The sequence below is a fragment of the Lagenorhynchus albirostris genome, chromosome 16 (genome assembly GCF_949774975.1).
Source record: "Lagenorhynchus albirostris chromosome 16, mLagAlb1.1, whole genome shotgun sequence".
Lineage (NCBI taxonomy): Eukaryota > Metazoa > Chordata > Mammalia > Artiodactyla > Delphinidae > Lagenorhynchus > Lagenorhynchus albirostris.
Window position 1 is genome coordinate 64990473 of NC_083110.1, and position 27851 is coordinate 65018323.

Below are 27851 nucleotides of genomic sequence, written 5' to 3' on the forward strand. Positions count from 1 at the left end.
GTCTATGCATATTCTTGTCTTGGGCTACTTGTGTGTCCACAGAAAGTGAATGACCAAGTGTACCATTTGAAGCTCTTCCCACTGGGAGGACTTCCTCTCAATGCTACACCAGAGTGGAGCTACATGGGCAGCAGTTCATTTTTGGCTCCATGTACCAAACAACCCATTTATGAGGACTTTTCCTTCTCTGTCAGCTGGTCATAAAGGACCTTCCCTTGTGAACATAGATATGAGCTGAGGGAGAGGCACTGGTGCAACAGTGATGGATGACAAGGGGTCTCAGCCACCTGCTGGTGCAGCTTACTTGTGTGCTCAGGTGTTGGTCATGCCCAGACCTTCCATACTGCTTCCATCTTTCAATGGATTGCTGGTGGACCTACCTGAGCTTTTGACTTAGTGGGTTTAAGATAATCCAGTTCATGATAGGCAGCTGTGGTAAGGACCATTTCTAAAATGGCCCCCAAATGTCCTATCTTAATCCTCAGAATTTGTGAATATGATGAGCTATGCCTCCTGTAATTCTGTTATGCTATCCAGCACATTGAACCTTAAGATAAGATTATCCAGGTGGGCCTGATCTAATCACATGGGCCTTTCAAAGTGGAGAGCTTTCTTTGGCTGGTAGCAAAAGAGGAAGTCAGAGAGATTTGAAGTGGGAGGGGAATTAGATGTACTCTTGCTGGCTTTAGGATGATGGGGCCACATTAGAAGGAATGTAGGGGCCTTAAGGAGCTGAGAAAAGCCCTCAGTTGGCAGCCAACAAGAACAGTCCTACGACCGCAAGGAACTGAATTTGGCCAACAACCTGGTTGGAAGCACATTCTTATCTAGAGCCTCCAGATAAGTACTTAGCCTGGTCAACACCTTGATTTTGGCCTTGTGATATGCTAAGCAGAGAACCCATCTGAGCCATTCTGGACTTCTGGCCTATACAACTGTAAGCAAATAAATGTGTGTTCCTTTAAGCCGTTACATCTGTGGTGATTTGTCACACATCAATAAAAATAGATTACAGCATCTCTGGCCACATAGGCGCTTGTCACTCCATGGTCAGCAAGGTCAGAGATTCTGTCTCTACCAGGGCCCAGCTACTTTTCTTACATATATAATTCTCTGCTGCACATGTCATGGCTTATTCCAGAACTCAGGTGTATACATTATGATTCTCCTATTGGGGTTTGTAATGAATTCTACACGGCATCTCCTCCTTGCAGAAACCCCTCCAGCACCATAGGGTCTTCTGTGTCATGTGACCCAAGCAGCAGCCTGGACATAACTGCAGAATCCATTCTTAGTCGGTGCCTTGGTCAAAGCTGGCAGCCTTCTGTATCACTTGACAGATGATGGGTCAGAGCAGTATCCCAAGTGTGAAATAAATATGCTGCCTCTAGAACAGAAAGAGGTCAAGCAAGTGTTGTGTTTCCTTTTTGGTGGTGGGTGATGCAAGATGCAGTAATTTGTCTGTTACTTTGGAGGGGATGTCTGGCAGGCCTCAGACCACTGGATCCTTAACAGTTCACTAATGTGGCAGGCCCCTGAATCTTTATAAGGTTCCCTATCTCACCATTTGGACTCCAACATATTTCTTGCTCATCTGCTATTATTAATATGATATTATCAAAATAGAGGACTCTTGTGAAATCCTGCAGAATTTCCAGCTTGTCCAAGATCCTTTGGGCTATTGTATGACAGATGACAGGAGAGTTAAAGTTCTGGAGCGAGACCATTGATGTATACTGCTGACTGCCCCACGTGAATGAAAACTACTTTTAGTAGTCTACGTAGGCTACAGTGGGCTCAGCCCACCAGGCCAAAAACGGAACTATTAAAGCAAAAATTAATGAGTTTAAAAAGTAGAAAAACGGCAGAAATAGTAAACATTCCCAAATGCTTGTTCTTTGAAAAATCAACAAAATACTTAAACCTCTAGTTAACCTAATATGAAAAAGGAGCAAGGCAAAATACACAAAAGCAATGACAGGAACATAAATCCCTGTTCCTGGAAACAGGGAACAGGCTATATTTTTCTATGTAGTGTCTATAGAAACCAAAGGCAGATATTTTCCTTGTAGCCACCTATGTAAGTAATTTTGAATCCCTTGTTTATCACAAGCGCAGGTATCAGGAGGGCGGCGTCTAGTCTCAGGACAGGTGCTATAGCGGCACTTTCTGCCTTGGCTGGTTATATCCATCTGGCTCCAGGTCTCTTGTGCCTCTGCGCTATGAGACTGGCAGCTGGTGTCAATGTGGTGATTTTCTTGGCTCTGTCCTCTCTTCTGGTATCACTTTTTCTGTAATAAAACTTTTGCTTTGATCTGCTGGAGTGTCAAGTGTTTTATTTGCTACCACTAAAATAATCAAAACCTCTCTGAGGAAAACGTTAAAATGCTCCCAAAAGGCGTAATAGGAGACTTGAACAAAGCAAGAGACATCCCTTGTTCTCTGACAGGACCATTCAACATCATAAAGCTCTAATTCTCCTGAAGTTAATATATAATTTTAACATGATCCTAATAAAAATACCATATTCTTTTCAGAGGAGTCAACTCCAGAAATCATGTAGAAAAATAAACATGCAAGAATAGCTATAAAACCCCTCAAAAGGGACTTCCCTGGTGGCACAGTGGTTAAGAATCTGCCTGCCAATGCAGGGGACACGGGTTCAAGCCCTGGTCAGGGAAGAGCCCACATGCCGCGGAGCAACTAAGCCTGTGCGCCACAACTACTGAGCCCGTGTGCCACAACTACTGAAGCCTGTGTGCCCTAGAGCCCATGCGCCACAAGAAGAGAAGCCCCTGCTTGCTGCAACTAGAGAAAGCCCATGTGCAGCAACAAAGACCCAATGCAGCCAAAAACAAAACAACAACAACAAAAAAAAAACACCGTCAAAAGAAGAGTTGTGAGAAGAGACTAGGCTTCTCAAATAGTAAATGATATTATAAAAGATCTATGATTAAAACTGGTAAATAAATAGACAGACTATTAGAATAAAATAGCAAGTCCGGGAATAGACCTTAGTGCACATGGGAATTTAGCATATGATAAAGATATTGTCTCTAATCACTGAGGAAAAGCTGGTTCTTTTAATAAGTGGTGTTGGAGCAACTGGATGGCTATTTGGAGACAGATAAAGTTGGATCCACGCCTTACACTGTACACCAGAATAAACTCAAAATGAATCAGAGGTCTAAGCATAAAAAATAAAATCATACAGGTACTAGAAGAAAACAGAATCAACTAACAAGCATAGAAGGATTGATTCAATTAGAAAAGGCTTCATTTATAACAGCTTCTGGCAAGGGTCATTAGTGGATGCTAAAACCATTGGGTGAATGACTACTGGTGACCAAGACACTTACATAGTCTCAAAGTGTCAGCGCACAGATGATTTCTTTTTCTTTTTTTTTTTGCGGTACACGGTCCTCTCGCTGTTGTGGCCTCTCCCGCTGCGGAGCACAGGCTCCGGACGCGCAGGCTCAGCGGCCATGGCTCACGGGCCCAGCTGCTCCGCGGCATGTGGGATCCTCCCGGACCGGGGCACGAACCCGTGTCCCCTGCGTCGGCAGGCGGACTCTCAACCACTGCACCACCAGGGAAGCCCAGATGATTTCTAATTACAAAGGGAAAGAGATGAGACCTACTTTAACCAAGCAAAACCACTTAGTATCACTAATAATGGTACAGTCTGAAAAAATTGGGCCTTTCATGTGAGGAATGGAAAACATACAACATCACATATGTAGTCTTGCTAAAAAATCTTAACCTGAATCTAGTAATGAGAAAATGATAAGACAAATTCAGAATATAGAATATGAACTCTACAAATCAATTCACCTGGACTCTTTAAAAATGTCAATGTCATGAATGATGGAAAAAAAATGGTGTGGAAACTGTTCTAGGATAAAGCAGACTAAAGAGAATAACAAATACAATGCAAAAATTTGGTTGAATCTTAGACTGAAACAAAAAAGCAAATATAAAGGACATTATTTAGACGACTGGGAAAATTTGCATATGAAATGAAAATTATATATTATTGTATCAACGTTATATTTCTTGGGTGTCTTAATGATATTGTGGTTGTAGAGGAGAACATCCTTGTTCTTTGGGAATACTTGGTATTTAGGAATGAACTGTCATCGTTTCTACCACTTATTTTTAACTAGTTCAGGAACAACAAAAATATTAGATAATTATCTGAATCCTTGACGCTTAATATGAAACACACATTTAAAAAAATGTTGCTTGGTGTTCCCCGGTGGCCTAGGGGTTAGGATTCCGGGCTTTCCCTGCCATGGCCCAGGTTCAATCCCTGGTCAGGGAACTGAGATCCTGTAAGCCGCGCAGTACAGCCAAGAAAAGAAAAAAAACCAAAAAACCTGTTGCTTTAGTAATGATCTTCATCTTCATGACACACCCTTAGAAATCGGAATTCTAGTTGTTGGAGGTCTGGGGTGAAGGTTGTAGAGACACTCAATTATCATAAAAATCATTCTGGATGAAATAGTTCTTCAGGCAATGAACACCTAGGAATGGAGTGGTTGTAACTTGTCAAAGATTATGGACAGAAAGAAAAGACTAGAATATGAAGAAAGAATGCAGTCTTATTATGTAGCCTTAGACTATGTGAGATTCTTTTTTTTTCTTTTACTTTTTAAGGAACATTTTCACTAAAGTATAACATATGTGTAGAAAGAGACACAAATCATAAATGTATAGCTTGTTGAATTTCCACAAAGTGAATACATCTATGAAACCATCCAGATCCAGACACAGAACATGCAACAGCTCAGAAGCCTCTCTAGGGCTCAGATTGAAAACTCAGCTTGGGGATCACTCAGGGGATGCTTTTTTCCCCCCATTTACTTGGAATATTTATTTAATTTTTTTCAGCAAACATTTTTTAGTACCTTGCTCTGAGTCAGACACCCTGCCATGCATGTTGCATCACACATCATCATGTCCTTCATTCTCAGTACACACCTGCCCTACCAGAGGCTGTTCCTATGCTAACATCCTTTTCGGTTAAAGAATAGATGTTTGTCAGGCTTTCACAGTCCAGCATCCACCTATTCCTGGCACCCTCAGATTTTCCACTAGGGGAATCACAGGCTCTCCAAAGTGCCTGCTTCAGGTGGAGTGGACGTGGCATCTGGCACCAGGGGCGAGCATGAGTCTCTGGCTCAGCCAGTGAGATTATCACATGTTTTGGCTGTAGATTGGTTCACAAATAGGCACAGGACTCAATCAGAGCCAAAGAAGTGCAACAAGGATTTTGTTAGATGACAGGGAGAGGCACACTCACTTGAACCAAGGGGGAGTGTCGATGTGGAAATGCTGAGAGCCATTTGCCTCTTCTGATGGGTCACCCCAGCCTCAGAATTTCCATGGGGTTGGCTGAGGTCTCCCATGAGACTTTCTTATAGGCTGACTTCTCTTTCTGCCCAATCCTGCTTCCTTCTTTTCTCTTCCATATGTATAGATCCCACGAGCAGGCCCTAACAAACCTGCCGTAGCCCATTTCCGTCTCAGAGTCTGCTTCCCAGGGAATTTTGGCAGGCGTGGTGCCAAGCACTTACATATATTGTTCATCCGCAGATGAACCCTGAAGGCATACTATGTGCCAGACACACGGCGCTATGACACTCACAACCTATGAGCCTCATTTTAGAGGTGAGGAAACTGAAGCACGCAAAGGTTAGGTAACTTACCGAAGGTCACACAGCTATAAAGTGACAGAGTCAGGATTCAAGCCCAGGTCTGTCTGGTTCTAAAGGCCATGCCCTTAATGATACTGCTACAAACAAGCCAATGGCAGAACTAAAAACCGCTCCAGATTTCCAAGTCTTCATAGCCAACATTCTTGTGCTGAATCAAAGAAACAAATATACATTCTATTGTCGGCAAATCTCCACGTTTGAGGATGAAAGGGCTACTCAGAGAGGCATACCCAGTCCCTGCAGCCCAGGCATTGCTGATAAAGTCAGGAGAATGAGGCACGACACATGAAAACTTAAACCACAGAACAGTAAAGAAGGATCACATTATCAAATAAAAAATATACACACTTACTGGGAGTACGTGATTAATTGCCAAGTGAGATGTGCAGACCAGCAGTGCGATATGCTCTCCAAGAAGGGAGACATTCCTGGGCTAGAAGGCGCTCCTGGGATGGAAATGGGCTCAGTCAGGCAGGGCACAGAGGGAGAAGGGCACAGAAGAAGAGGTGCAGGGGGGCAAAACGCATAAGGTGTTTTCCAGGGAAAGGATTAGACCAGCCTGGCCAGACTCAAGTGTGAAAGGAGCTGAGCCTGGAGGCTGGACCAGGGGGGAGGCTGTGAAGGTTTCTGGATGTCAGAGTCCTTCCTTCTTGGACCATGGATCCTTGTTTCCTGGCTCCTCCCCACTTCCTATTCTCACGGGGTGCAAACAACTTGCCTTCCCTGGTGGCCCTGGGATTGGAGTTGAGCTCAAGCCCTCAGGGACTGGGGGATAAGGTGGGGAGCCCCCGAGTCCCCTCTGGTTGTGCGCCCCTTCACCTGGCTTACTGGGCTGTCAGACCAAGGGAACAAAATCCCTCAGCCCCTCCCTCTCCACCAGTCCCTTTCCTCCCTGTGTTACTTTCCTCAGGCTGTTGTAACAGAGCACCACAAACTAGGTGGTTTACCACAAAAGAAATGTATCCTCTCACAGTTCTGGAGGCCAGAAGTCAGAAATCCAGGTGTCAGCAGGGCCATCTGAGCCTCTGAGGAAATCCTTCCTTGCCTCTCCCTAGCTTCTGGTGGTGGCTGCCAGTCTTTGGTGTTCCCAGCCTTGCAGCTGTGTCATGCCAGTCTCTGCCTCTGTCATCACACAGCATTCACCCTGTGTAATCTGTGTCTCAATTGCCCTCTTTTTGTAAGACACCAGTCATATTGGATCAGGGCCCACTTATGATGGGGGCACTATTCTTCCCATTTTTCAGATGGGAACACTGAGGCTCAGAGAGGTAAGGTAGCCTAAAGCCATGCAGCTAACAGGTCATGGGGCTGGGTTTCTCATCCAGCTATTCTGACTCCAGAGTCTATGCTGAGAGGTGGCTGGGCAGGGCATCCTGCTTCGGGTGACCCTGGGATGACCATAGGTGCCACATCGGGGAGTAGCACCAGTCTCCCCACTCCAGGCCAGCTGCATGGGTGCCCACTCAGTGAGGTCAGCATATCACAGGTTCTCACTGTTCCTGGCATCACACTGGCATGCAAAGGCCTCCGGTGTTGCTTTCCATAATGGTCACCTGATCCCCAAGCCAGTAGGCAAACAGCCTGAGATGTTTATTCCCTGCCGACCAACTGGCCTGACAGACAGACAGCCCTGGTGATAAGGGAAGACGGAGGAGGCACCTGGAGGGAGGGGCTGGATAAAGGAATCCCCTGCCTCTGAGAAGTGCTGTTTTGCTTGGCTGGGGCCCGAGTCACACTACCAGCTTCTGAATGACAGTGACATTCCCCAGGGATTAAGCTTGCAGTGTAGAAGCTGGGTCTCCACAGGGGGTGCGGGGCCCCATGGAAGTTAAATCATGCAACTAGCCACCAGCTAACATTTCTGCCACATTCATTTCATACCTCCATCACTTCCCATCCCCCCTCCAAGAAAATTCAGCTGCAACTTGTTTTATAACACCCCTTATTGTACCCTGCTGCTTTGCTTTCTCTTGGTAATAGCAAAAGAGATAAAGCCATTCTCTGGATCCTTCAAAGCACAGCTCAAAATTCTTCTTTTCCTGGAAGCCAGATGCAGGTAACCCTGCCCTACCCGGCTCTGAGCGCCTAGGATTCTAACTCAATCCACTGTTGGTTCATGGCCAGGTACTGAGCAAGCTGTGGAAAGACAGAGGTCAAGCTACCTAGGCTTGGGGCAGTGATGCTTTTAGGGAAGGCAAAGATGTTGATGTCACTCCTGGTTTGGGATGACTGCTTTTCTGTTCAGGAACACTGGATACACCTAGTGGTCCAGAACCCAGATTTTCTGACTCCCAGCCAACTGTTACTTTGATTATAGTACAATACCTGTGCGGCTCATCACAGGGCAAGGGGCCTGGCTGATAAATCCACCACCAGAGAGATGGAGGCTAAGCCTGTCCCTACAGCCAATGAGGGATGCTCTCCATGAGTTGTTAGGCAGAAAAGAACCTCTTGGGTCATGTCCTCACTTTTGCTCAGCTAAAGTTCCCTGACTGTCTCCTTCAAATTCAAACGTGCATCCAGATCCATGAGTAACCATATTATTTTTAAACAGCATCCTTCAGCCACTGCCTCTCCTGCGTTTTCAGAGAGGCAATCCTTTATGAAGCTAGCACAGGATTTTATTTTATGATTGTTTTGAGACATCTGCGGGGATTCCATGGAGTTTAAGTAAAAGATTAGGGTGTAGCTCTGAGAGAGAAGCCAGCAAACAGGTAAAGCTCACCTCAGGGGGATAGAAAAGAGAAGCCAGGTCTTGTGGAGAGATAGGAAAATAAAGGATGAGGTACTGGAGACAGCAGAGAGTGTCAAACCAGCCAGCATTTAGCAGAGGAAATGTCTGGTCTCAGAAGCCCCATTATACCAAGAAACATCATGCCCCTATGCAGAGCAGTTAAAAGCTCTATCCTAGGGGGAATAGAGACTGGGGTTAGATTTGCACTTCCTCCACTTAGTAGCTGTTGAGTGGCTTAACTTCTTTGAGCCTTAGTTTTCCTATCCTTAAAATGGGCATAAACACAGCCACTTAATAAGGTAATTGTGAGGATTAAATGAGAAATATTATGTGCTCAAGACAGTCTGGCATAGAGTAATACTCAAGAAATGATAACTGTTGTTATTAATACCCAGATAACAGTTAATATGTTATGGCTAATGTTGATAGGTTGCTTAATATTTATCCACAATTATCAAACTAGTAGGTTGTAACTGTATCAAGATGACTGACGGCAACTTAATGAGTTAATTATTCAATTGTCTCTACTTGGGTTGTTAGAATAACAAAAGGCTACTCTGGAAAATACATTGTCCAGTGTGTTTCTCCTTCATTCTTCCAGACGAAGTTTTACCTTAAAAATAAAATCCTATTCATGTGCTAAGTGCTATTAAGAATTATTAGTTGAAGAAAGAAAGGTTTTGTTGTTAGTTAATTAAAAAAACCACATGTTTATAGTAAAAAAATTTCAAACAGTATATATATTGTACTTCGATTAAATTTTATTTCAAATAAAAACGATATAAAAGGTCATAAAAGAAAAAGGTTCCTGCCCCATCCCAATTTCCAGAGGTAATTACTGTTAATAATTAATTACTTGTATAATTTTCCTGGAATGTTTTATACTCTTTGGTTTTATACAAATTTAATCATACTGCAATACTGCTGAGGAACTTGTATTTTCTCCTTAGTAACAGGTCTTGGCAACTTCTTAGCAGTGCATACAGACCTGCCCCCTTCTTTTTGAGAGCTACCTTGTAATCCCTTCCATGTAGGGACCATCCTTTATGTAACCAGTCCCTTTGCTTAGCATTCTGGTTGTCTCTGGTTTGCTATTATGAACAATGCCACAATAAACTTCCTTGAACATGGAACTTTAGTTGTTGCTACAAATAAACCTATAGGATAAATTCCTAAAAGGGTAACGACTGAATCAGTTTCCTTTGTTTTAACTGTAATAGACAGTGCCAACTCACTTCCAAAGAGGTTGCAGCAACTGATAATTTCACCCACAGTATATGAGAATGTTTGTGTCCTGCATTTTCACCAGTTCTGAGTATTATCAAACTTTATAATCTACTAAGTAAATTGTCATTAAAAAATAGTAGTAATATACATATATGGAATAGCAGTACAGATTAAATGATTCCATCCGCAGAGATGAATGCTCACATCACCTTGAACAGAGGGCAGGGAGTTGCAGGGAGTCAGACCAGGGTCTGAACTTCAGCTCCACTATTTATTATCCCTGTGACCTCGGACAGGTTCATCAAGCTTCTATGTCTGCAAACTGGTGATATTAAATGAAATAAGGCATAAGAAAGCTCCTAGAACCACTGTCTGGAACCCAGTAAACATATATTAATATTACAAAACAAACCAGAGTCCCTGGCAAGTTTGAGAGTGACAGAGACCTAGTTTCGATTTCCTGCTCCTTTCTACTACCCACTGCTAGGCTGCTTAATTTATTTAAATTTTCTTGTTTATAAGGTGTCAATTTGGATCCTGCCTATTAATTTACTGATTCGGATAAATATGAGTGGCAGAGTTGAATCACAATGCAGGGGGCATTTTACATTCACTGGAAGATGTAGGCAGCATCACAGCAAAAGAAGACAGGTGGCATCTTAGGTCTAGGTGTGCCACTGAGGCAGTGGGAGAGGTTTGGGGTCAGACTGACCTAACTGCAGTCCTGCTTCTGCCTCTTAAAAGCCAGGTGACCTGGGGCAAGTTCTTATAGCCCTCTAGCCTCAGCTTCCTCAATTCTAAAACAAGGTAACAACAGTAGCTACGTCATGAGATTATTGGGAGTATGAAGTAAATAATAATCTATGAAAGCACTTAGCAGCTGACTCCTGTGAAATGTTCAATATATTCATAGACAGCAAAAGCCTCACTTCCTGATCACTGTTTACTGGTATGTCAGCAGGGACAGAATGCTTCTGCAGAGTGGAACAGAGATGTTACCAGCCCTCCCCTCCCCATTTGTCAAGTCGGGTGACCACACACACACCCTCCCCAGCCTTTCCCTCACTTCAGTAACTGTAAAGCACATCCTAGTGTGATGGGGGTGGTGATGACACAGGACAGACCCACAAAAGCAAGACTGCTAAAGATTCTTACATGGCTGCAACCCCAGCCAGGGGTCTTTCTCATTTTTCCTGGAAAGGAGTGAAACGACATTAAGTTAATAAATAGTTTTCATTGGAATTGCTTAATACACTTAATGTTTGACTTGCAAAATGGAAAGTCTTGTTCATTATTATCCTGGACAACATTTTGGGGGATCTGAGATAAGACAGGAACTAGCTTTAGGTTTTTGCTGCAGTGTTTCCCTCACCCTTCACATCTGCTTCAATTCAAATTTCAGTTCTTACATAAACTGCAAACATTAAGCTATACTCATGGAAATGGGGCTTCTTAAAAACACCTTGTGAATTATTATTTTTTTCCTTTTTTGTTTTGAAAATTTCAACTTACAGAAAGGATGAAAGAAAAGTCTAATGAATACCCAAGATTTACCCACTGTTATTATTTTGTCACAAAACTAATACATCATTTTTGAGATGTAGAGAGGTGCATTTGTATAATACGAATTTCCTTTCCTCTCTCCCTCCCTTCTTTATTTTCTCCCTCCCTCCCTTCTTTCCTTCCTTTCTTCCTTTGCTTTTTTGTGCCAGTAAAAATGTTATGAGAATGGATTAAGTTATATTAATATTGTGACTTCCAGGCATTCAGCTTCCTGGAGTTTGAGGTCTGCTGTTCTATTTGGCTACAAGTTTGGAATATAAGGAATCATGTTTGTGATACCTGCCAGACTGAATATCTCTTGCACCAAATGTGCAAGATACATTATCTCTAATCCTAACAGTGACTGTGCAAGTCCGGGTCTCATCCCTGCCAGTTTACATATTTGGTAACTGACACTCAGAGACTGAGTCACTCAACCTCTCTGGTAAAAACTGCTGATCTGTCTTTTTTTGACTACAAAGCTTTTTTCACAAAGGTTTTGGGGGATTCTCAGAGTGATATTTTAATGTAAGCATATGGAAAGTTTTAGTTTCTGGGACAGTTGCAATGTTAATTTCAGATAATTTCCCTCAACCAAGGAGGTAGGGGAGCAGTGGAAGGTGGAGTTTTATGGAAACCATAGTCAGGACTTCAGTGATAGAAACTAAAGATGATGAACTAACCACTCCCAGAGCCCGAGCAGACTCTTTGGGATGGCCTCTTACTAGCCATATATAGTTTGGAAAAATCACCCTGACTTGCCTCATTTGTGAAATGAATAAACAATCAGTACCTCTTTACCTGGGTTTTCTGGTGAGATTCAATTTTGCGAATTGTGATTACTTTTATGAATACAAGGAACTGATGTACCATTTTATCTGTAGGTGAAGGAGGGAGAGAGAGAGACAGAAGAAAGGTGAGAGTGGACAGGGCATTTTATGTATAGGAGAGAGAGAGGGAGGGAGCGGGAAAGATATAAGTAGGATGACAGCAATCAAGGGAGGCTTACCTTCCTGAAACTGGCAGGGAAGTTGACAGAAACTCACAGTCTAGGGAGAGAAGAAAGCATCTTTCAGGGAATTCAATTAGTTGCCGGTCCCGGAGAACCCATCTCCAGAATTTTCCTTCACGTGGCTGCGGGAGGAGGATGGGTTGGCTTGAGACCTTCAGCAAACTTCTTTCCAGGCCGTGGGGCACCCTGACGCGCGCTCTGGCTTCCAACGCACCCAAGGGACGCTTTTCGGTGCTGCCCGTGTCAGGATTTAAAAAGCCGTGTGCCCGACGGAGGGTAAGGATCTCCAGAGTAACCACTCTCCGAGGTCTTTGCCCAGCTTCTAGATGTTTCTGCGGCACCAGGTGACTCCCCAGACCTCTACCCGTGCTCCAGGACATCACATTGCACTTTGCGGGGTGACTCCTCCGCGCAGGATGCCTGTGTCCACAACTGTGAACTGGTGTGTGCAGGTGAAGTGGCGCACACTGGCTCCCCAGCAACCAACAGAGCTTCAGAAGCGGTGAACTTGGGGGTGCGATGTCACCGAACTCCTTTTCATCCTTTACATTCCTACTGAGATCTGGGCAATAAATAACAAGAATAAAACATATACGTGGTTTTGTCTTAGCGCTCGCGGGATCGTGGCAGGTCCTTTAGAGAAGTGAGGAAATAAATGAAGAGAAATCACGGCGGCCTCGCCGGCTACTTCTGGGGACCCCTGAAATCAGCAGCTGGAATGGCCAGTTTGGAAAGCCCTCGGGTCCGGTCATCTAAGACCTGGGGTTACCAGTCCCACCGACCTGCGGGAATTCCAGGCTTTTCCCCCGCGGGGTCGGGCCCCTCAGCCACCAGTGGCGCTGGCCCGGCTCCAGTCGCGGGAAGGTGCCAAGCCCCGCGCACTTTGCGCTGGCGAAGAGCGCAGACGCCCGGGGCGCGCTCGGTCCGCCCCGCTTGGCAGGAGCGCGCGAAGTCGCGCGCGCGGTCCCGGGGGATAGCCCGGAGGCCGCCCCGCTAGCGGGAGAGGCGAGAACTCGGCGTCCGGCGGCGGACTGGCGTGCGTCTCGCCGCCTCACGCGGTTGCACTGAGCTGCGGGGCGCCGGACCGGGGACCCAGAGGGCGCGCGGCGGCGGGCAGCGGGCAGAGCTCCCCCGACCACCCGGGAGCCCAGGGGCTCCTGCTGGCTGGGAGACGCCCCCTGGCCCCTACCTCTGTTTGGCCCGGCCGGGCGAGCGGGACCGGCGGGAGGAGGAGGAGGAGGTGGGGCCACCGGGACTGCCTCCTCCCCGCCCCTCGCGTCTCCTCCCCGCGCCACCGGGAAGGACAAGGGGACTGGGCACGGGGACCCCGGCCAGTGAGCGCCCGCGCCCCGGGGTCGCCCCTCGCTCGCGCTCTCCCGCCGCGAGCCCGGGCCGGTCTTGTTTCGCAAGGTGCTGGCCGCAGCCATGAGCCAGGACGCCGAGCCCAGCGGCCCCGAGCAACCGGACAGAGATGCCCGCAGCGTGCCCGGTGCCCCGGCGCCCCCGGCGCCCCCAGGCCCGAGAGGGATGCAGCCGCCGCCACCGCCTCCGCCCCAAGCCGGCCTAACCCAGATCATCCAAAAGTAAGAGGAGGAAAGGGGGAGCGGGGCCCCGGGTGCGCTTGGGGGACAAGCCCCGGGCGCCCCCTTTTGTGGCTTCCTCTCTCCCGTTCCCGCTAAACTTCTCTCGGCCGCCTTGCGTTTGAAGTTTTCTTGCCCGCCCTCTCGTCAGAGTCGGTGTCATTCTGGCCTTTTGTGAGTTTGGGGAGAGGGAAGCCAAGCTATTTGGGGAAAATAATTTTGTTCTTCCTCATCCCCTGTCTCTTCTCTTCGGGGACGTTACCGGGTATTTTGAACTAAATTAACTCAAACTGGGGGGAAATGGCCCAGGGACTATATTTCATCTTTCTAGTCCCAAGAGGCCGCTGGAACGTATGGAGAGCCGTGCGTGTGTGCGCGCGCGTGCTGGAGGGCGTGTAAGTAAAACGCCGCGCTTGAAGAAACCACCCTTAATGGTGCCCATGAAGTCAAACAGTGATATTGGGTGAAAAGGGTGGTGAGGGTTTGTAGACAACGTATTTTTGCTTTGTCCTGCAAGAAGTGTTTACACTTTCCAAGAAGGCCCTTGCGAAGAGTTTCTAGCCGCGGAACCGTTTTCCATTAAGGTTACCATCTTGTGATTAGGGGGAAACTGTGCGACTTGGGTCGCGAGTTTTCCGGGCCGGCTGTCCCAATGCGTCGAGTAGATTGGGGGTGGTCAGTAGGCTCTGAGAAGCTCTTTCAGCCCATTTGGGAGACATAAAAGTAAAACGGTGAGGCTTCGTTCATTCTTTCGAAATTTTGTTTGACAGTTTAAGGCCTAGAATGTTGGTTTGTTTGAAGGATCTTTATTCTCCGAAAAGTTTCCCTCAGCTTGTAATGAAGTCCTCAAAACTAGTGTAGTTAGTGTTGGAAAGTCTGAATGATGAGCGGGCGAAACTGGAGAAAATTAAAGAAATACACACAAGCACAGCAAAATCAATCCTATGGAACCGAGCAGGAGTTTTTCGGCACTGCTTTGAGTTACATAAACTTATTAAAATGTAATAAGAGAAATAACCAGTGATGGAGCATAAATGGAAGTAAATATTGTTTTTAAGACTGACTTATGTAATAGAATAGTGAAAATTTAAGTTTGACATCAAAGAACGCTGGTATCGTATTTCAGAACAAAATGGTTCCCTTGTTTTTGACTGGTAGAATATTAAAAGCTCCATTTATGACAACTTTTTGCTTTAGTTTGATTTTATATAACTTTCAACTACTAACAAGTAGCTAACTATTTGAAACTGAAAATATTTTATATTGTTATTCTATTCCCTTTGTTTTGCAAATTTCAGCTAAGATTTACTAAATATGATGGACAGTTTAAGTACATCATTGCTTAAAATTTCTCTTTAGTCCTTAACATAAATATAAACTAACAGAGAAAAAAATGTTTAAAACCTGAGGTTTATTTAGTGAAAGAGAAAAAAAAATCTAATTGACTGATTATTAACTGGGAAACATCTCATGTGCTTCTTACTGGCCAGTGTCTTGTGGCTTGAAGCTAGGGTGCACATTGAGTTTGCTTTGGTATTGTAGTCACCCTGCATTTTCCTGTCATTTACTTTTAATTAGGAAAAAACTAAGAATTTTATGTTCATAGAAAAATCTTTGTAGAGCGGTGACTGATTTTGAAATGTTGCCAGGTTGAAAATTAAGGCCGTTTTTGTGGGAGATGGATCATTTCAAGTGTATTTCAGTTACCTCATGTAATAAATAATTGACCCTGTAAATTCACCCCCATTTTGAAAATTCCACCCCTGGAATATTTTACTTTAGTAGATAAGCCTGAGCTCTTCAAAGATGGCCCCTTCGGCTAGCAGTCCAGGATAGAGAGACCTCAAAGAGGTGCCTGGCTTGTTTTGCATTGGTGACAGATCAGTGTTCAGGCACTAGGTCCAAGGCTGGTGAATGTGCTCATGGGATTTGATGTTTGTGCACTTATGTTTATTTCTTTTTTTTTATACATCTTTATTGCAGTATAATTGCTTTACATTGTTGTGTTAGTTTCTGCTGTATAACAAAGTGAATCAGCTATACATATACTTGTATCCCCATATCCCCCCCTCTTGTGTCTCCCTCCCACCCTCCCTATCCCACCCTTTCAGGTGGTCACAAAGCACTGTGCTGATCTCCCTGTGCTATGCGGCTGTTTCTTACTAGCTATCTATTTTACATTTGGTAGTGTATATATGTCAGTGCCGCTCTCTCACTTTGTACCAGTTTACCCTTCCCCTCCCCATGTCCTTGCGCTTATGTTTCAAAGTCTTTATTTATAAGGATGATTTGGGGTTTGCACTCCCCTCAGTATCCACTGAAATTCCATGGGAAGCAGACATAACATGGCAAACGCCTTGCAGGTCCATCTTTAATGGGCTGAAACTTGAGCAGGTTATTTTGAAACTGCATAATTTAATCAGAGCAACCATTTTTATGTAGTTATGAGGTGCTGTTTGTATCAGCCATCTTTGAGAAAATGTAGCCGGGAGATTGCCCTCAGCTGCAAAATGAGGTGTCCTCCTCTTGATTTGAGAATTGTGTGAGCTAGAGCTTCAGGTGAAATTCTCCTCTAGTGGATGGCATGTTAAATACATTGTATTGGGGAACCTGCACTTTTTCTAGTTATTTGAGTAAGGTTATAATGTAATTCATAAGAGGAGAAGTTTTGTGTTTTTTAAATTAATTTATTATTTTTGACTGCATTGGGTCTTTGTTGCTGCGCATGGCTTTCTCTAGTTGTGGCGACTGGGGGCTACCCTTCGTTACTGGGGGCTTCTCTTGTTGTGGAGCACGGGCTCTAGGCCCACAGGCTTCAGTAGTTGTGGCTCATGGGCTCTAGAGAGCAGGCTCAGTAGTTTTGGTGCACAGACTTAGTTGCTCTGTGGCATGTGGGATCTTCCTGGACCAGTGCTCACACCTGTGTCCCCTGCATTGGCAGCCAATTCTTTTATTTTTTTAAATTAATTTATTTATTTTTGGCTGCATTAGGTTTTCATTGCTGCAGGCGGGCTTTCTTTAGTTGCGTCGAGCAAGGGCTACTCTTCGTTGCACTGCGTGGGCTTCTTATTGCAGTGGCTTCTCTTATTGAGGAGCAGGGCTCTAGGCACCTGGGCTCAGTAGTTGTGGCCTGCATGCTCTAGAGAACAGGCTCAGTAGTTGTGGCACACGGGCTTAGTTGCTCCATGGCATGTGGGATCTTCCCAGACCAAGGCTCGAGCCCGTGTCCCCTGCATTGGCAGGCGGATTCTTAAACCACTGCGCCACCAGGGAAGCCCTGGCAGGCAATTCTTAACCACTGTGCCACCAGGGAAGCCCAAGCGGAGAAGTTTTGATCGCTTTCAAAATGATGAAGATATCAATATTCTTCATGTTACATAGCATTTAAGGATTGCAAGAATTTTTTCACTTTTTAAAAAAATAAATTTATTTATTTATTTATGGCTGCGTTGGGTCTTCATTGCTGCGCGTGGGCTTTCTCTAGTTGTGGCGAGCAGGGGCTACCCTTTCTTGTGGTGCGCAGGCTTCTTATTGCAGTGGCTTCTCCTGTTGCAGAGCACAGTCTCTAGGCGGGTGGGCTTCAGTAGTTGTGGCATGTGGGCTTCAGTAGTTGTGGCTTGCGGGCTCTAGAGCGCAGGCTCAATAGTTGTGGCTCACGGGCTCAGTTGCTCCGCGGCATGTGGGATCTTCCCAGACCAGGGCTCGAACCCGTGTCCCCTGCATCGGCAGGAGGATTCTTAACCACTGCGCCACCAGGGAAGTCCCTTTTTCACTTCTTAATGTCTCTATTTACTGATCTTCATTAATCACGGTTTTCATTTTGGGTAAAGTCATGATCATAATAGTCATGATCATAATAAAAACAGAATCCTATTCACCTATGTTATGTTTGGTCTTAAGAGAATGAGGTGTGACAGTGAATAATGTGACTGACTTTGGTGTTTGTCTTATGGAACCCAGTCTCAGTATTGACGAAGATCGTGCCAAAAGTTAACTACTGTGGAGTTCCTTTGGCCTGTTCAGGTATATTTAGTTTTCTCATTGTTGCATTTTTAGCTTCAGTCAAGCATGGTCCATGACCTCTCTGCTCTTGTTAACCTCTGAATCCGGGCCAATATTCGCATTACCTATGAAGATTATCAGCCATGTTAGACACATATAACTAATATCTTGTAAGATATTTGTTTTAAACGTGCATTCTCTAAGATGGCCAATGTGGAGACATTATTGGATAAAATGTGAAGCATTATGTAAGCCATTTGGGCAACAACTAATATAAATAACACCTTAAGAAGAGATTTGGGATGAGTTTAGGAAATCAGAATAACTTGAAAGCTTAAAAAAAATCTTCATATAAGCAGAAGTAAGACATTGCTGTTGTTGGTGAACATTTTACACGGATTTATCTCCTCAAATATTCACAATATTTTATTTCCAAAAGTATTTTATATTTTAATTTTAATCAAACCTAATTCTTGGTTTATAACAAGTTATTTATTAACTATGATGAACATTAGAAATTACACTTTTAGGTTGTAAGTTCTAAAACTCTCTTCAGAATGAAAACACAGCCATTAGTTCTGTGTGCTGTGTTGAATTCATTTGTCGGATGCAGTTAGAAAGTGTGGTACTAATCATGGTGAAAACCAAACAAGCACACACATCTATGAGGTGAGCACACAGGTGATTTTCCTAAATTATTTGATTTGCCATGAAATACTCTTGGCTAATGCTTGATATCAGGTTGCATATTTAATTTGCATATAGATGACTTATTTTTTCCTTTACAGATTATTTTGGTATGAAATGAATAAAAATCAATTATGAAAATAGAAAAAGTTTTGGTTTAGCATTTGATAGTTAGCGTCACCTGCATGTGTTTGTGACTTATGAAGATATAAATCCAGCTTTGATTGCTGAAGTTTATAGTCTTCTGCATCACGTTAGGACACTGGCCAACTGTGTTTTCAGAGCAAAGTGCTCCTTAATTCAGTCTCGAAAATGTTACAAGTAGTCACTCTGATCGCAGATAATTCTACAGACATTTTGCATTTGGAAGGATCTCCATGTAACTCTTAGAGAGTGATACACAGGCAAGTTGTGTGTGATGTCCACCCACTGTGATGGGCATGCTGACAATTACATCCAGAATCGGAGAGGAAATAAGAATTTGCCAAAAAGGGACATTATCTCAACTCATAGTTGGTCCTTTTCTGGAAGAAGGATGGAATTTCTAACATCAGTGCCACTTTCTAACATTAGTTTGAGTCCGTTTTTAGGGGAAACAGGGATACATTTTAGAAGGAATTTTGAAAATTTTAAACACCATCTTAAACTGCACTAAGACAAGCATTCAGCAGGAGAAAACATCTGAGAAGATTAAGCGTTTACCCAAAACAGGGAAGGAGAGAGGGTGGGTTCTTTTCTTAGCATTCTGAAGTTTCTTTGCTTCATTAGAAAGCCTATTAAGGGTTTTTGTCTTTTTTTTAAGAAATTTTGCTTGAGGGTTTGTTGTGATAAGTATTTTTAGATAGTAAGTGTAGCCATCCAGTTATGAGTTTTTCTCAAATTGCCAAAGAGATCAGTATTATGAAATGTAGTACATTATTCCCATTAGTCACAGTAAATGACTATACCTGTGGTGTACGAAGAGCAGTTCTAATGCCATTGCTGCAGGAGGAAAAAAGAAGTCAAATTTTGTTACCCATTTTATTTTTCTATCCACTTATTCTTTTGTTACCGGTTTAGCAGTTTATCAAATTAATAATTTAAAAAGCCCATATCTGTCTGTTGGAATGTGGACTCTGATCTGTTAAGATCTCTTTGCCTATGCATGTAAGTCACCAGGGGGGATAAATAACCCCACCAGGATTGACTCACAGTGAAATGATGCCCCATCATCCAGTTTCTCTCTCTCTGATTTATTTTTCTTGTGGCTGTAGGTTCTTTTTTTTTTTTTTTTTTTTGGCTGTGTTGGGTTTTCGTTGCTGCACACAGGCTTTCTCTAGTTGTGGCGAGCAGGGGCTACCCTTCAATGCGTTGCGCCGGCTTCGCATTCTGTTGGCTTCTCTTTGTTGCAGAGCACGGGCTCTAGGCACGCGGGCTTCAGTAGTTCTGGCATGCAGGCTCAGTAGTTGTAGCTCGCAGGCTCTAGAGCACAGGCTCAGTAGTTGTGGTGCACGAGCTTAGTTGCTCCGTGGCATGTGGGATCTTCCCGGACCAGGGCTTGAACCCGTGTCCCCTGCATTGGCATTGGCAGGCGGATTCTTTTTTTTTTTTTTTTAGAATTAAGAATTTTAAGATATGTGGATTTTTTAGAAGATGTTGGGGGTAGGAGTTTATTAATTAATTTATTTATTTTTGCTGTGTTGCATCTTCGTTTCTGTGCGAGGGCTTTCTCTAGTTGTGGCAAGCGGGGGCCACTCTTCATCGCGGTGCGCGGGCCTCTCACTATCGCGGCCTCTCTTGTTGCCGAGCACGGGCTCCAGACGCGCAGGATCAGTAGTTGTGGCTCACGGGCCTAGTTGCTCTGCGGCATGTGGGATCTTCCCAGACCAGGGCTCGAACCCGTGTCCCCTGCATTAGCAGGCAGATTCTCAACCACTGCGCCACCAGGGAAGTCCCGGCTGTAGGTTCTTGACTCCAACTAAACTAATATTTCTTCCCTGCCCACAACAGCTAGTCCTCAAGTAAACAAACCAATATAGCTCAATTCAAGGCTTTGATAAACAAGAGTCTACAAAATGTTAGGAACTGAGATCTAACCAAGGGATAGAATCAAAACAGACTGAACTAAACTTGGAAAGCAAGAACGGAAGAAGCTTGAGATAGTGGAGTTAAAACCCCAAAGACAAATTCAGAGGTAGGGCTCCCCCTCCCTTCATCCTCCTTGGTCCCCCTGTTAGGCAAAAGCTTGAAGGGGTCTCCTGTGCCACAAAAATTCCACTTAATCTGATTTTTTATTTCCTGCCACAGTAATTATTTTGCTTGGGATGGTCTAGCTGATACAATTTCGTGTATTTTGACAGGGGAGATTGCTGTGGATCCACAGCTGCTGTGAGTGACATGGTAGCTGTGTTCAGAATAGCGCGTTGAAAAATTTTGCAGAAAGTAAAGTGGTCCTTATTCCAGAATCGGGGCAAAAGACCGTACTCAGTCGCTTGTAGAAAGGAGCACATGGCAATTCCCTTTCTGGTTAATGAACCTGGCTGGGTCTTGGTGATGTGTGTGTTGTTATGGAAGCTCATATTTCTTGTTCCCACCAGTGAGAAGACTGGGAAATCCTGACTTTAATTGAGAAGGCACATTTTTCCATCAGGAATGTGAATTTGGTTTCCAGCCGCCACCAAGGGGGTATTGGCGGTGGGCTGGTATTTTGCCTGGCTCAACCGTGGTCACTGTTTAAATTCTACCCAACTAAGGTTTCAGTCTTCGACATTTACAAGACAGCAAGTTTGGGGTATTTTGGATTTAATGCGTATGTCCATCTAATAGGATAAAGTCTTTACAGTGGCAGAAGTTACAGCCAAGTTAATTCATCCTCCCCTTTCCTATAATTCCTGCTGGATTTTATAAGATAAATAAGTCCCCTGATGGTTTACAAGGCAACTTTTCCAACTCGCTGACAGCAGCTCCGTCAGGGGGATGGTACATATTGATGTGAATGTACTTTATGAGCAAAAAGGGAGCTGTTAAGCAAGTTGTATGAGGATGTGGTAATAACTTGTAGCTCAGTTTGCCAAATAAATCTTTCCATGTGTTCAGAAACAAAAGGCCTGGGGTCGTGCCTGTGTTTGGGGGTGGTTTTCACCTCATGAAGGTAGTTTTCACGCCACTTTTCCCTTCTTTTATGTGGGTATTTGCTTCAGGGATGCGCCAGGGCCATTTGCTACTGTCCTTTCTTTGCACCTGCTTTCTCTCCATCACAGTAATGACCCACCAGTTCTCAGATGCCGCTTCCACTCTGGTCCGAACCTAGAAACCTCCATTCACAGCTGTCTGAACATCTTAAATGCTTTTCAGTTGTGCAGCTTGTCTATAGACGGTCTTCCAGATATGTTTTTGGTTCTTATTGGACCCGCCCTTAAACCTGACCTCCAGTGTCATGATGCTGAAAGAGTAGACTAGGTAATATATATTTTAAAGATGTATTCGTTTCACGAAGTTACTTCTTTTGCTTTATTTTGAATTCATTATTGAATAGCATGATAGGTAGGATCTTCGCAGTGTTGTCAAGTGTAAAATGAGCGTCTTTGTAAATTAATTATTGGGTTTCTGACAAAGAGGGTCAGAGAGGAAAAGGAAACCCTGGATTGGGAGTAGGTGATCTGGACAAGCCAATTAACCTTCCTAATCCTGCTTCTCCAGGGATTGGAAATGATCGGTGTCAGTTCCTTCCAAGAATAAAATGATGTGAATCCCCAGGAATATCGCTGAGTGATTATCACTGTAGAATGCCTCCCCTCGCCTCCTAGACATCTGATGGAGAATGAGTTACGTTTTAATCAAGGGCATAGGTACATGTTTGTGAGATTGATCACTCACAGAAACAACAATAACCACAAAAAGAGAATTAAAAGCTTCCTCCAACACTTGCAAAGTATATTTGGATCAGTGACGTAATTTTAAGACAGAAAAGTAGCCACTCATGTCAGTGAAAAGGAGGGCGTTTCATACTGTTTTCTAATTATTACAAACTCTAAAAAATAAAAACAATTATTTTGGAATGTTAATTATTCTGGAATCTTAAAGTGAAAGTTTGCAAAAAGAGTACTGTTCTCAATTTGGAGACAGATCCAGTAATTTTCACGTGTCTACATTTGATTGTATTAAACACAGGCAGGTGGGAGTCTGTTTGGTGATGTTATTATTTTTAGAGGCAGAAAACATAAGCATAGGCTGACAGATGTTTCTAAGAGGCTACCAGCTGCCCCAAGTAGGACTCGGTAAACGATGCTGTGTGTTCAGTTACCACAGCGTGGGCTGCACCCAGAGCTCACGGCCAAAAAACACTTTGCAAAGAGATCACGGTTATCCAAAAGCTGGGCCTCAGGTTTCCGTGTGGCCTCCTTGAATTGACGAGACCAAACATTGTTTCCAGAGCCTTCTAAAGACCGGGTCTCCTCGGGCCCCTACGTCCTCCCGGGCTGGCAGGGTTGCTGATAGGCTGGAGTTATGGAGAACCTTTATTTGATGCTTGAAAAGAGATTTTTTTACTTTCTATATGAAAAGGGAGAGGGGTTGTGTGATTAAATCTTGATTTAGAGACTTTACATAATGAGGATGAACATAAGATATTTATTGCAGCATTGTCTAGAAGAGCAGAAAATTAGAAACCGCCCAGATGTTTCTCACTGAGAAAATAAATCATGTGCATGTATAATATCATGTACCATTCAGCCATTAGAATGGTGCCATTATTCTATATCTATTAATATGGAATGTAAACCATATAATATTGTTAACTAAAAAAAATTACAAGCAGCATGTGTACAGGGATCTCATGTTTTTTAAAAAACGTGTATGAGCATGTGCCAGTGCCTGCAAGCCTGGAAAAGCATCTGAAGAATAAATATAAAGACAGTAACAGTGGTGCTAACTCTAGGTGGCGTAATTATAGTGGTTTGTCTTTTTTTTCCGTTTTTTAAAAATAATTAATTAATTAATTAACTTAATTTTTTGGCTGTGTTGGGTCTTTGTTGCTGCACGTGGGCTATTTCTAGTTGGGGTGAGCGGTGGCTACTCTTCATTGAGGTACGCAGGCTTCTCATTGTGGTAGCTTCTCTTGTTGCAGAGCACGGGCTCTAGGCACGCAGGCTTCAGTAGTTGTGGCTTGCGGGCTCAATAGTTGTGGCTCGTAGGCTCTAGAGCGCAGGCTTAGTAGTCGTGGCTCACTGGCCCAGTTGCTCTGCGGCATGTGGGATCTTCCCAGACCAGGGCTTGAACCTGTGTCCCCCTGCATTGGCAGGCAGATTCTTAACCACTGTGCCACCAGGGAATCCCTTCTTTTTGTACTTTTTTTTTTTTCGTGAGCATGTATTAATTTTCTAATCAGAGGAAAAAAACTACTTGCATTTTTATTTATTTATTTAAATTTTTTTTTTAATGAACTCTATTCTTCTAAAACTGTTTCTTTTTTTATATAAATGTATTTATTTTATTTATTTATTTTTGGCTGCATTGGGTCTTCGTTGCTGCACGCGGGCTTTCTCTATAGTTGCGGTGAGTGGGGGCTACCCTTCGTTGTGGTGCGCGGGCCTCTCATTGCGGTGGCTTCTCTTGTTGCGGAGCACGGGCTTTAGGCGCGCGGGCTTCAATAGTCGTGGCTCGTGGGCTCTAGAGCGCAGGCTCAGTAGTTGTGGCACATGGGCCTAGTTGCTCTGCGGCATGTGGGATCTTCCCAGACCCGGGCTCGAACCCGTGTCCCGTGCATTGGCAGGCGGATTCTTAACCACTGCGCCAACAGGGAAGCCTACTACCTGCATTATTAAAAACAAAAATAGGAATAGACTTTTCACGTTGGCATTGCACATTGTCTTTAAGACTGAATGAGCCATTAGCATCTTAGATTTTAGACCTGGGAGGCATCTGAAAGCTGCTTTAGCCCAGCCCTCCTGTTTTTCTAGGTAAGGCAAGTGAGCATGGGAGAAGTCAAGAGAATTGTTTGAGGTCACACAGCAAGGTAATGGGCAGGCTGGGATAAGCATCCTCATATTTCCGTCTGTTGCGTTTTCTGCTATTTGCCCTTTTTTCTGCCTGGAAATGGGAGAGAGAGAAATGGAGAACATTCATAAACTGACCTTTTATCTGCCGGCTCTAGTCTGCTCAGCCCCCGAAAGAGAATTTTGAAAAGCATCTTTGGGTATGTTATCTCCTCCCATATCTCCCCCCAAAGGTCTTGCTGCACGTGGGGGTAGACTGGGTCTCTCTGGGGCATCTCATGCTCTGTTCCATCCTTCCAAACAGAAGCAGAGCATCACATATTTTTCTCCTGAGCATTTGAAAGTAAATTGCATCACCATAATTCTGTTATCATATCTAAGAAAATTAGTCTTAGTTAAATGAGTTTTCTAATAAACACTTGATTTTTAACTTTTTCCAGTTGTCAGAAAAATGTCTCATATAGCGATTTTTAAACCCCCCTGGGTCAAGTTCACAGTGCATTTGTTTGTTTATGATGTCTCTTTTTTTTTGTGGTACGCAGGCCTCTCACTGTTGTGGTCTGTCTCGTTGCGGAGCACAGGCTCCAGACACGAAAGCTAAGCGGCTCAGGGGCCCAGCCGCTCCGCGGCATGTGGGATCGTCCCGAACCGGGGCACGAACCCGTGTCCCCTGCATCAGCAGGCGGACTCTCAACCACTGCACCACCAGGGAAGCCCTATGATGTCTCTTTTAATGTAGCAAGTGTACCTGCTCTTTTCTACTCTTCGTGACCAAAGATTCCATGCTAGTTGTCTTGTAGAATGAACCATGATCTGGATGTGTCTGTTGTTTCCTCATGACCAGATTCAGGTGAAGCACTTTGGCAAGGATCCACATACAACGGGTAATGTGTGTTCCGCTAAGTTTGATCCCTTGGTTAACATGGTCATTGCCAGATCTCTCTATCACTACGGGACATTTTTCTCTTTGTGATTAGTAAGTTGTCTTTGGGAGTGATACCATGAGACCCTCTGAATATCCTGTTTCCCAACTAACTTTCAGCTAGTGGTGTTATCTTTTAATTTGACCATATTAAAAAAAAAACTCCTCAATGAAATATGTGGAACTGGAGCAATAACTACATATCACTTTAGAATGGATTAGTTTGTATATGTAAGTTAAATCAGACAGCCTTGCAGATATGTTTGCCTTGTACCAGCCCGCAGATGTGATTTGCATCCTCTGGTTTTTTCTCATCTTGACTTGATAGGAACTTAATTGATGGGCCTGCCACTTTCCATTTAACCCCTCCAGCAGACATTCTATCCCGGGCTGCAGTACTTTTTAATGTCCATACAAAGTGAATATATAAATCTGTTTTAATGCTGAAGGCAGTGAATGGGCAGTATGTAATTTTTGCTAGCTTGCATAATTTTGGGGGCATCCTCAAAGCTCTGTTGACTCTTTGCAGAAACCTTTTATCCTCCTTTTCGAGATCATTATGTGAAGGCGATTTTAAAAATGACTGATGACTTGCCCTGGAACCTAAACTGGATGAGTCCTTGAGCTGCTCTGTGACTACCAGTTTATTCATGTTTTTCAGATTTAAATTACACAGCTATTTTTGCCTTTTCCAGATTGGTACTCTTATTTTCATGCACAAAATATGTATGGGTGGGGAAAGTGGTGTGGAGTAATGAAAAGAATCAGGAACAGGCATGCTGTATGTTCTACATTCAGCTTTGCCACCACTAACCCTGAGCCTCAGTGTTCTCATCTGGAAAAGGGAATAGTAATAATAACATGAATAACAACTAACATTCATTGAGTGATTCCTGTGTGTCAGCTACTGGTCTAAGCACTTTATATATGTATAATCCATTTAATCATTTAATCCAACAATAATCCTGTGAGGCTAGTGCTGTTATTCTCTCCATTTTACAAATGAAGAAATCAAGTCACAAGCTTAAAAGGACTCAACAAAGCTAAGAAAAATAGTATTTATGAAAGAACTGGTGGGGTGGGGCTGGGATGGGAGGATGTTATATAATACAGGTGATCATGTCATCGCTATGTAAATATCTACATCCTCAAAATAATTTATAGAAAACCTATTATTTGCAAAGAAAATATTATGGAAAAAACTGCTGAAATAAATGTGAAACTAGGCCAAATTTAATTTGAGACAAACTAAGCAGTCCAATTAAAAAACGCCTTTTTCCGTTTTTTGTAGCTTTAAGTATTCCTTTTTGGTTTTGAAATCCACATCCCAACTTAAATTCCATGAGCAAATCTGACTCTGGCGTTTGATTCACTGTCTTATTCTGCTTGTTATACATGTCAGGGAAGATCTGAATTTGATGCTTACGGAGAGTATATAAACACTAATCACTCAACGTGTGCTAAAATGATAACATACGATCGTCTGATTTGCAAAGTGAGCCTCTGCCAGACCATTTTTGAACCAATTCAAAAAACCAGGATTCAGCAATGATTAAAGTGTCCTAGGCTCCTATTAATAGCAAAAAGAATTTCTGACTTGAAACATGGCCACATCAAGCTTGCTTAGTCTCCACCAGACATACTCTTGAATGGTTTTAGCAGACATTGTTACAGGTGTTCTTTTGCTTTAAGAAACTGTTGAATGTAAAAAGCAGACTTAATAGAATCAATAAATCAGGGAAAGACTGTTTGCTTTTGACCTTCAAAAGGGGTTATAGCAAAGATCCTTTAAACAGTGAGTTCCGCAGTATATTTAGAAATTTAATAAGTCTAAGAATTTAGACGTCCAGTGATAATTTTTAAAACATTTTTTGGTCTTTTTTTTTTCCAATTTTACAGAGGTATAATGGAAGTACACTAAGCTGTACATGTTTAAAGCATCAATCAAACAATAGAGATAGTAAGAGTTTCTTCATGCCTTTTATAATTTATCCTTCTCTCTTTCCCTTAAGCCCCTTCCTCTCAAGCTACTAGTGACCTGCATTTTCTAGAATTTCATACAAATGGAATCATAGTATGTACTCCTTTTGTTGCCTGGCTCTTTCACTCAGCATAATGATTTCGGGGGAAATAGTATTTTTAAAAACTGTGATAAAATACGTGTAACATTAACCATTTTAACTATTTTAAAGTGTAATTTAGTGGTTTTAAGTACATTCACAATGTTGTTTAACAGCTACTACTATTTAGTTCCAGAACATTTGCATCACCCTGAAGGGAAGCCCTGTCTCCATTAAGCAATTATTCCCCATTCCCTCCTCTCCCAGGCCTTTGGTAACCACTAGTCTGCTTTTTACTGTCTCTATGGACTTGCCTATTCTAGACAGTTCATATAAATGGAATCATACAATATGTGGCCTTTTGTATCAGGCTTTCTTTCACTTAGCATAATG

At 43.4% G+C, this 27851-nt stretch overlaps 1 protein-coding gene and 1 long non-coding RNA gene across 3 annotated transcripts in view; one reads left to right on the plus strand and one right to left on the minus strand.

Annotated features, from left to right (window-relative positions):
* Positions 1 to 1871: 1871 nt before the first annotated feature.
* LOC132507563 (uncharacterized) lies at positions 1872 to 13478 on the minus strand. Its single transcript, XR_009536216.1, has 6 exons — positions 13425 to 13478; positions 12233 to 12797; positions 6073 to 6166; positions 5712 to 5868; positions 3360 to 3610; positions 1872 to 2291 (listed from the first exon to the last, which is right to left on the minus strand). It is a non-coding gene; the product is annotated as an uncharacterized LOC132507563 (long non-coding RNA).
* The window catches only part of RBM20 (RNA binding motif protein 20), a 217784-nt gene continuing 203241 nt past the window's right edge, over positions 13309 to 27851 (plus strand). Inside the window, exon 1 of one of the 2 annotated variants that reach the window (XM_060127058.1) lies at positions 13309 to 13818. In XM_060127058.1, coding sequence (XP_059983041.1) covers positions 13661 to 13818 — 158 coding nt within the window. In that variant the 5' untranslated portion in view covers positions 13309 to 13660. The remainder of the gene's footprint in view (positions 13819 to 27851) is intronic. The other variant, XM_060127062.1, reaches the window with a different exon arrangement.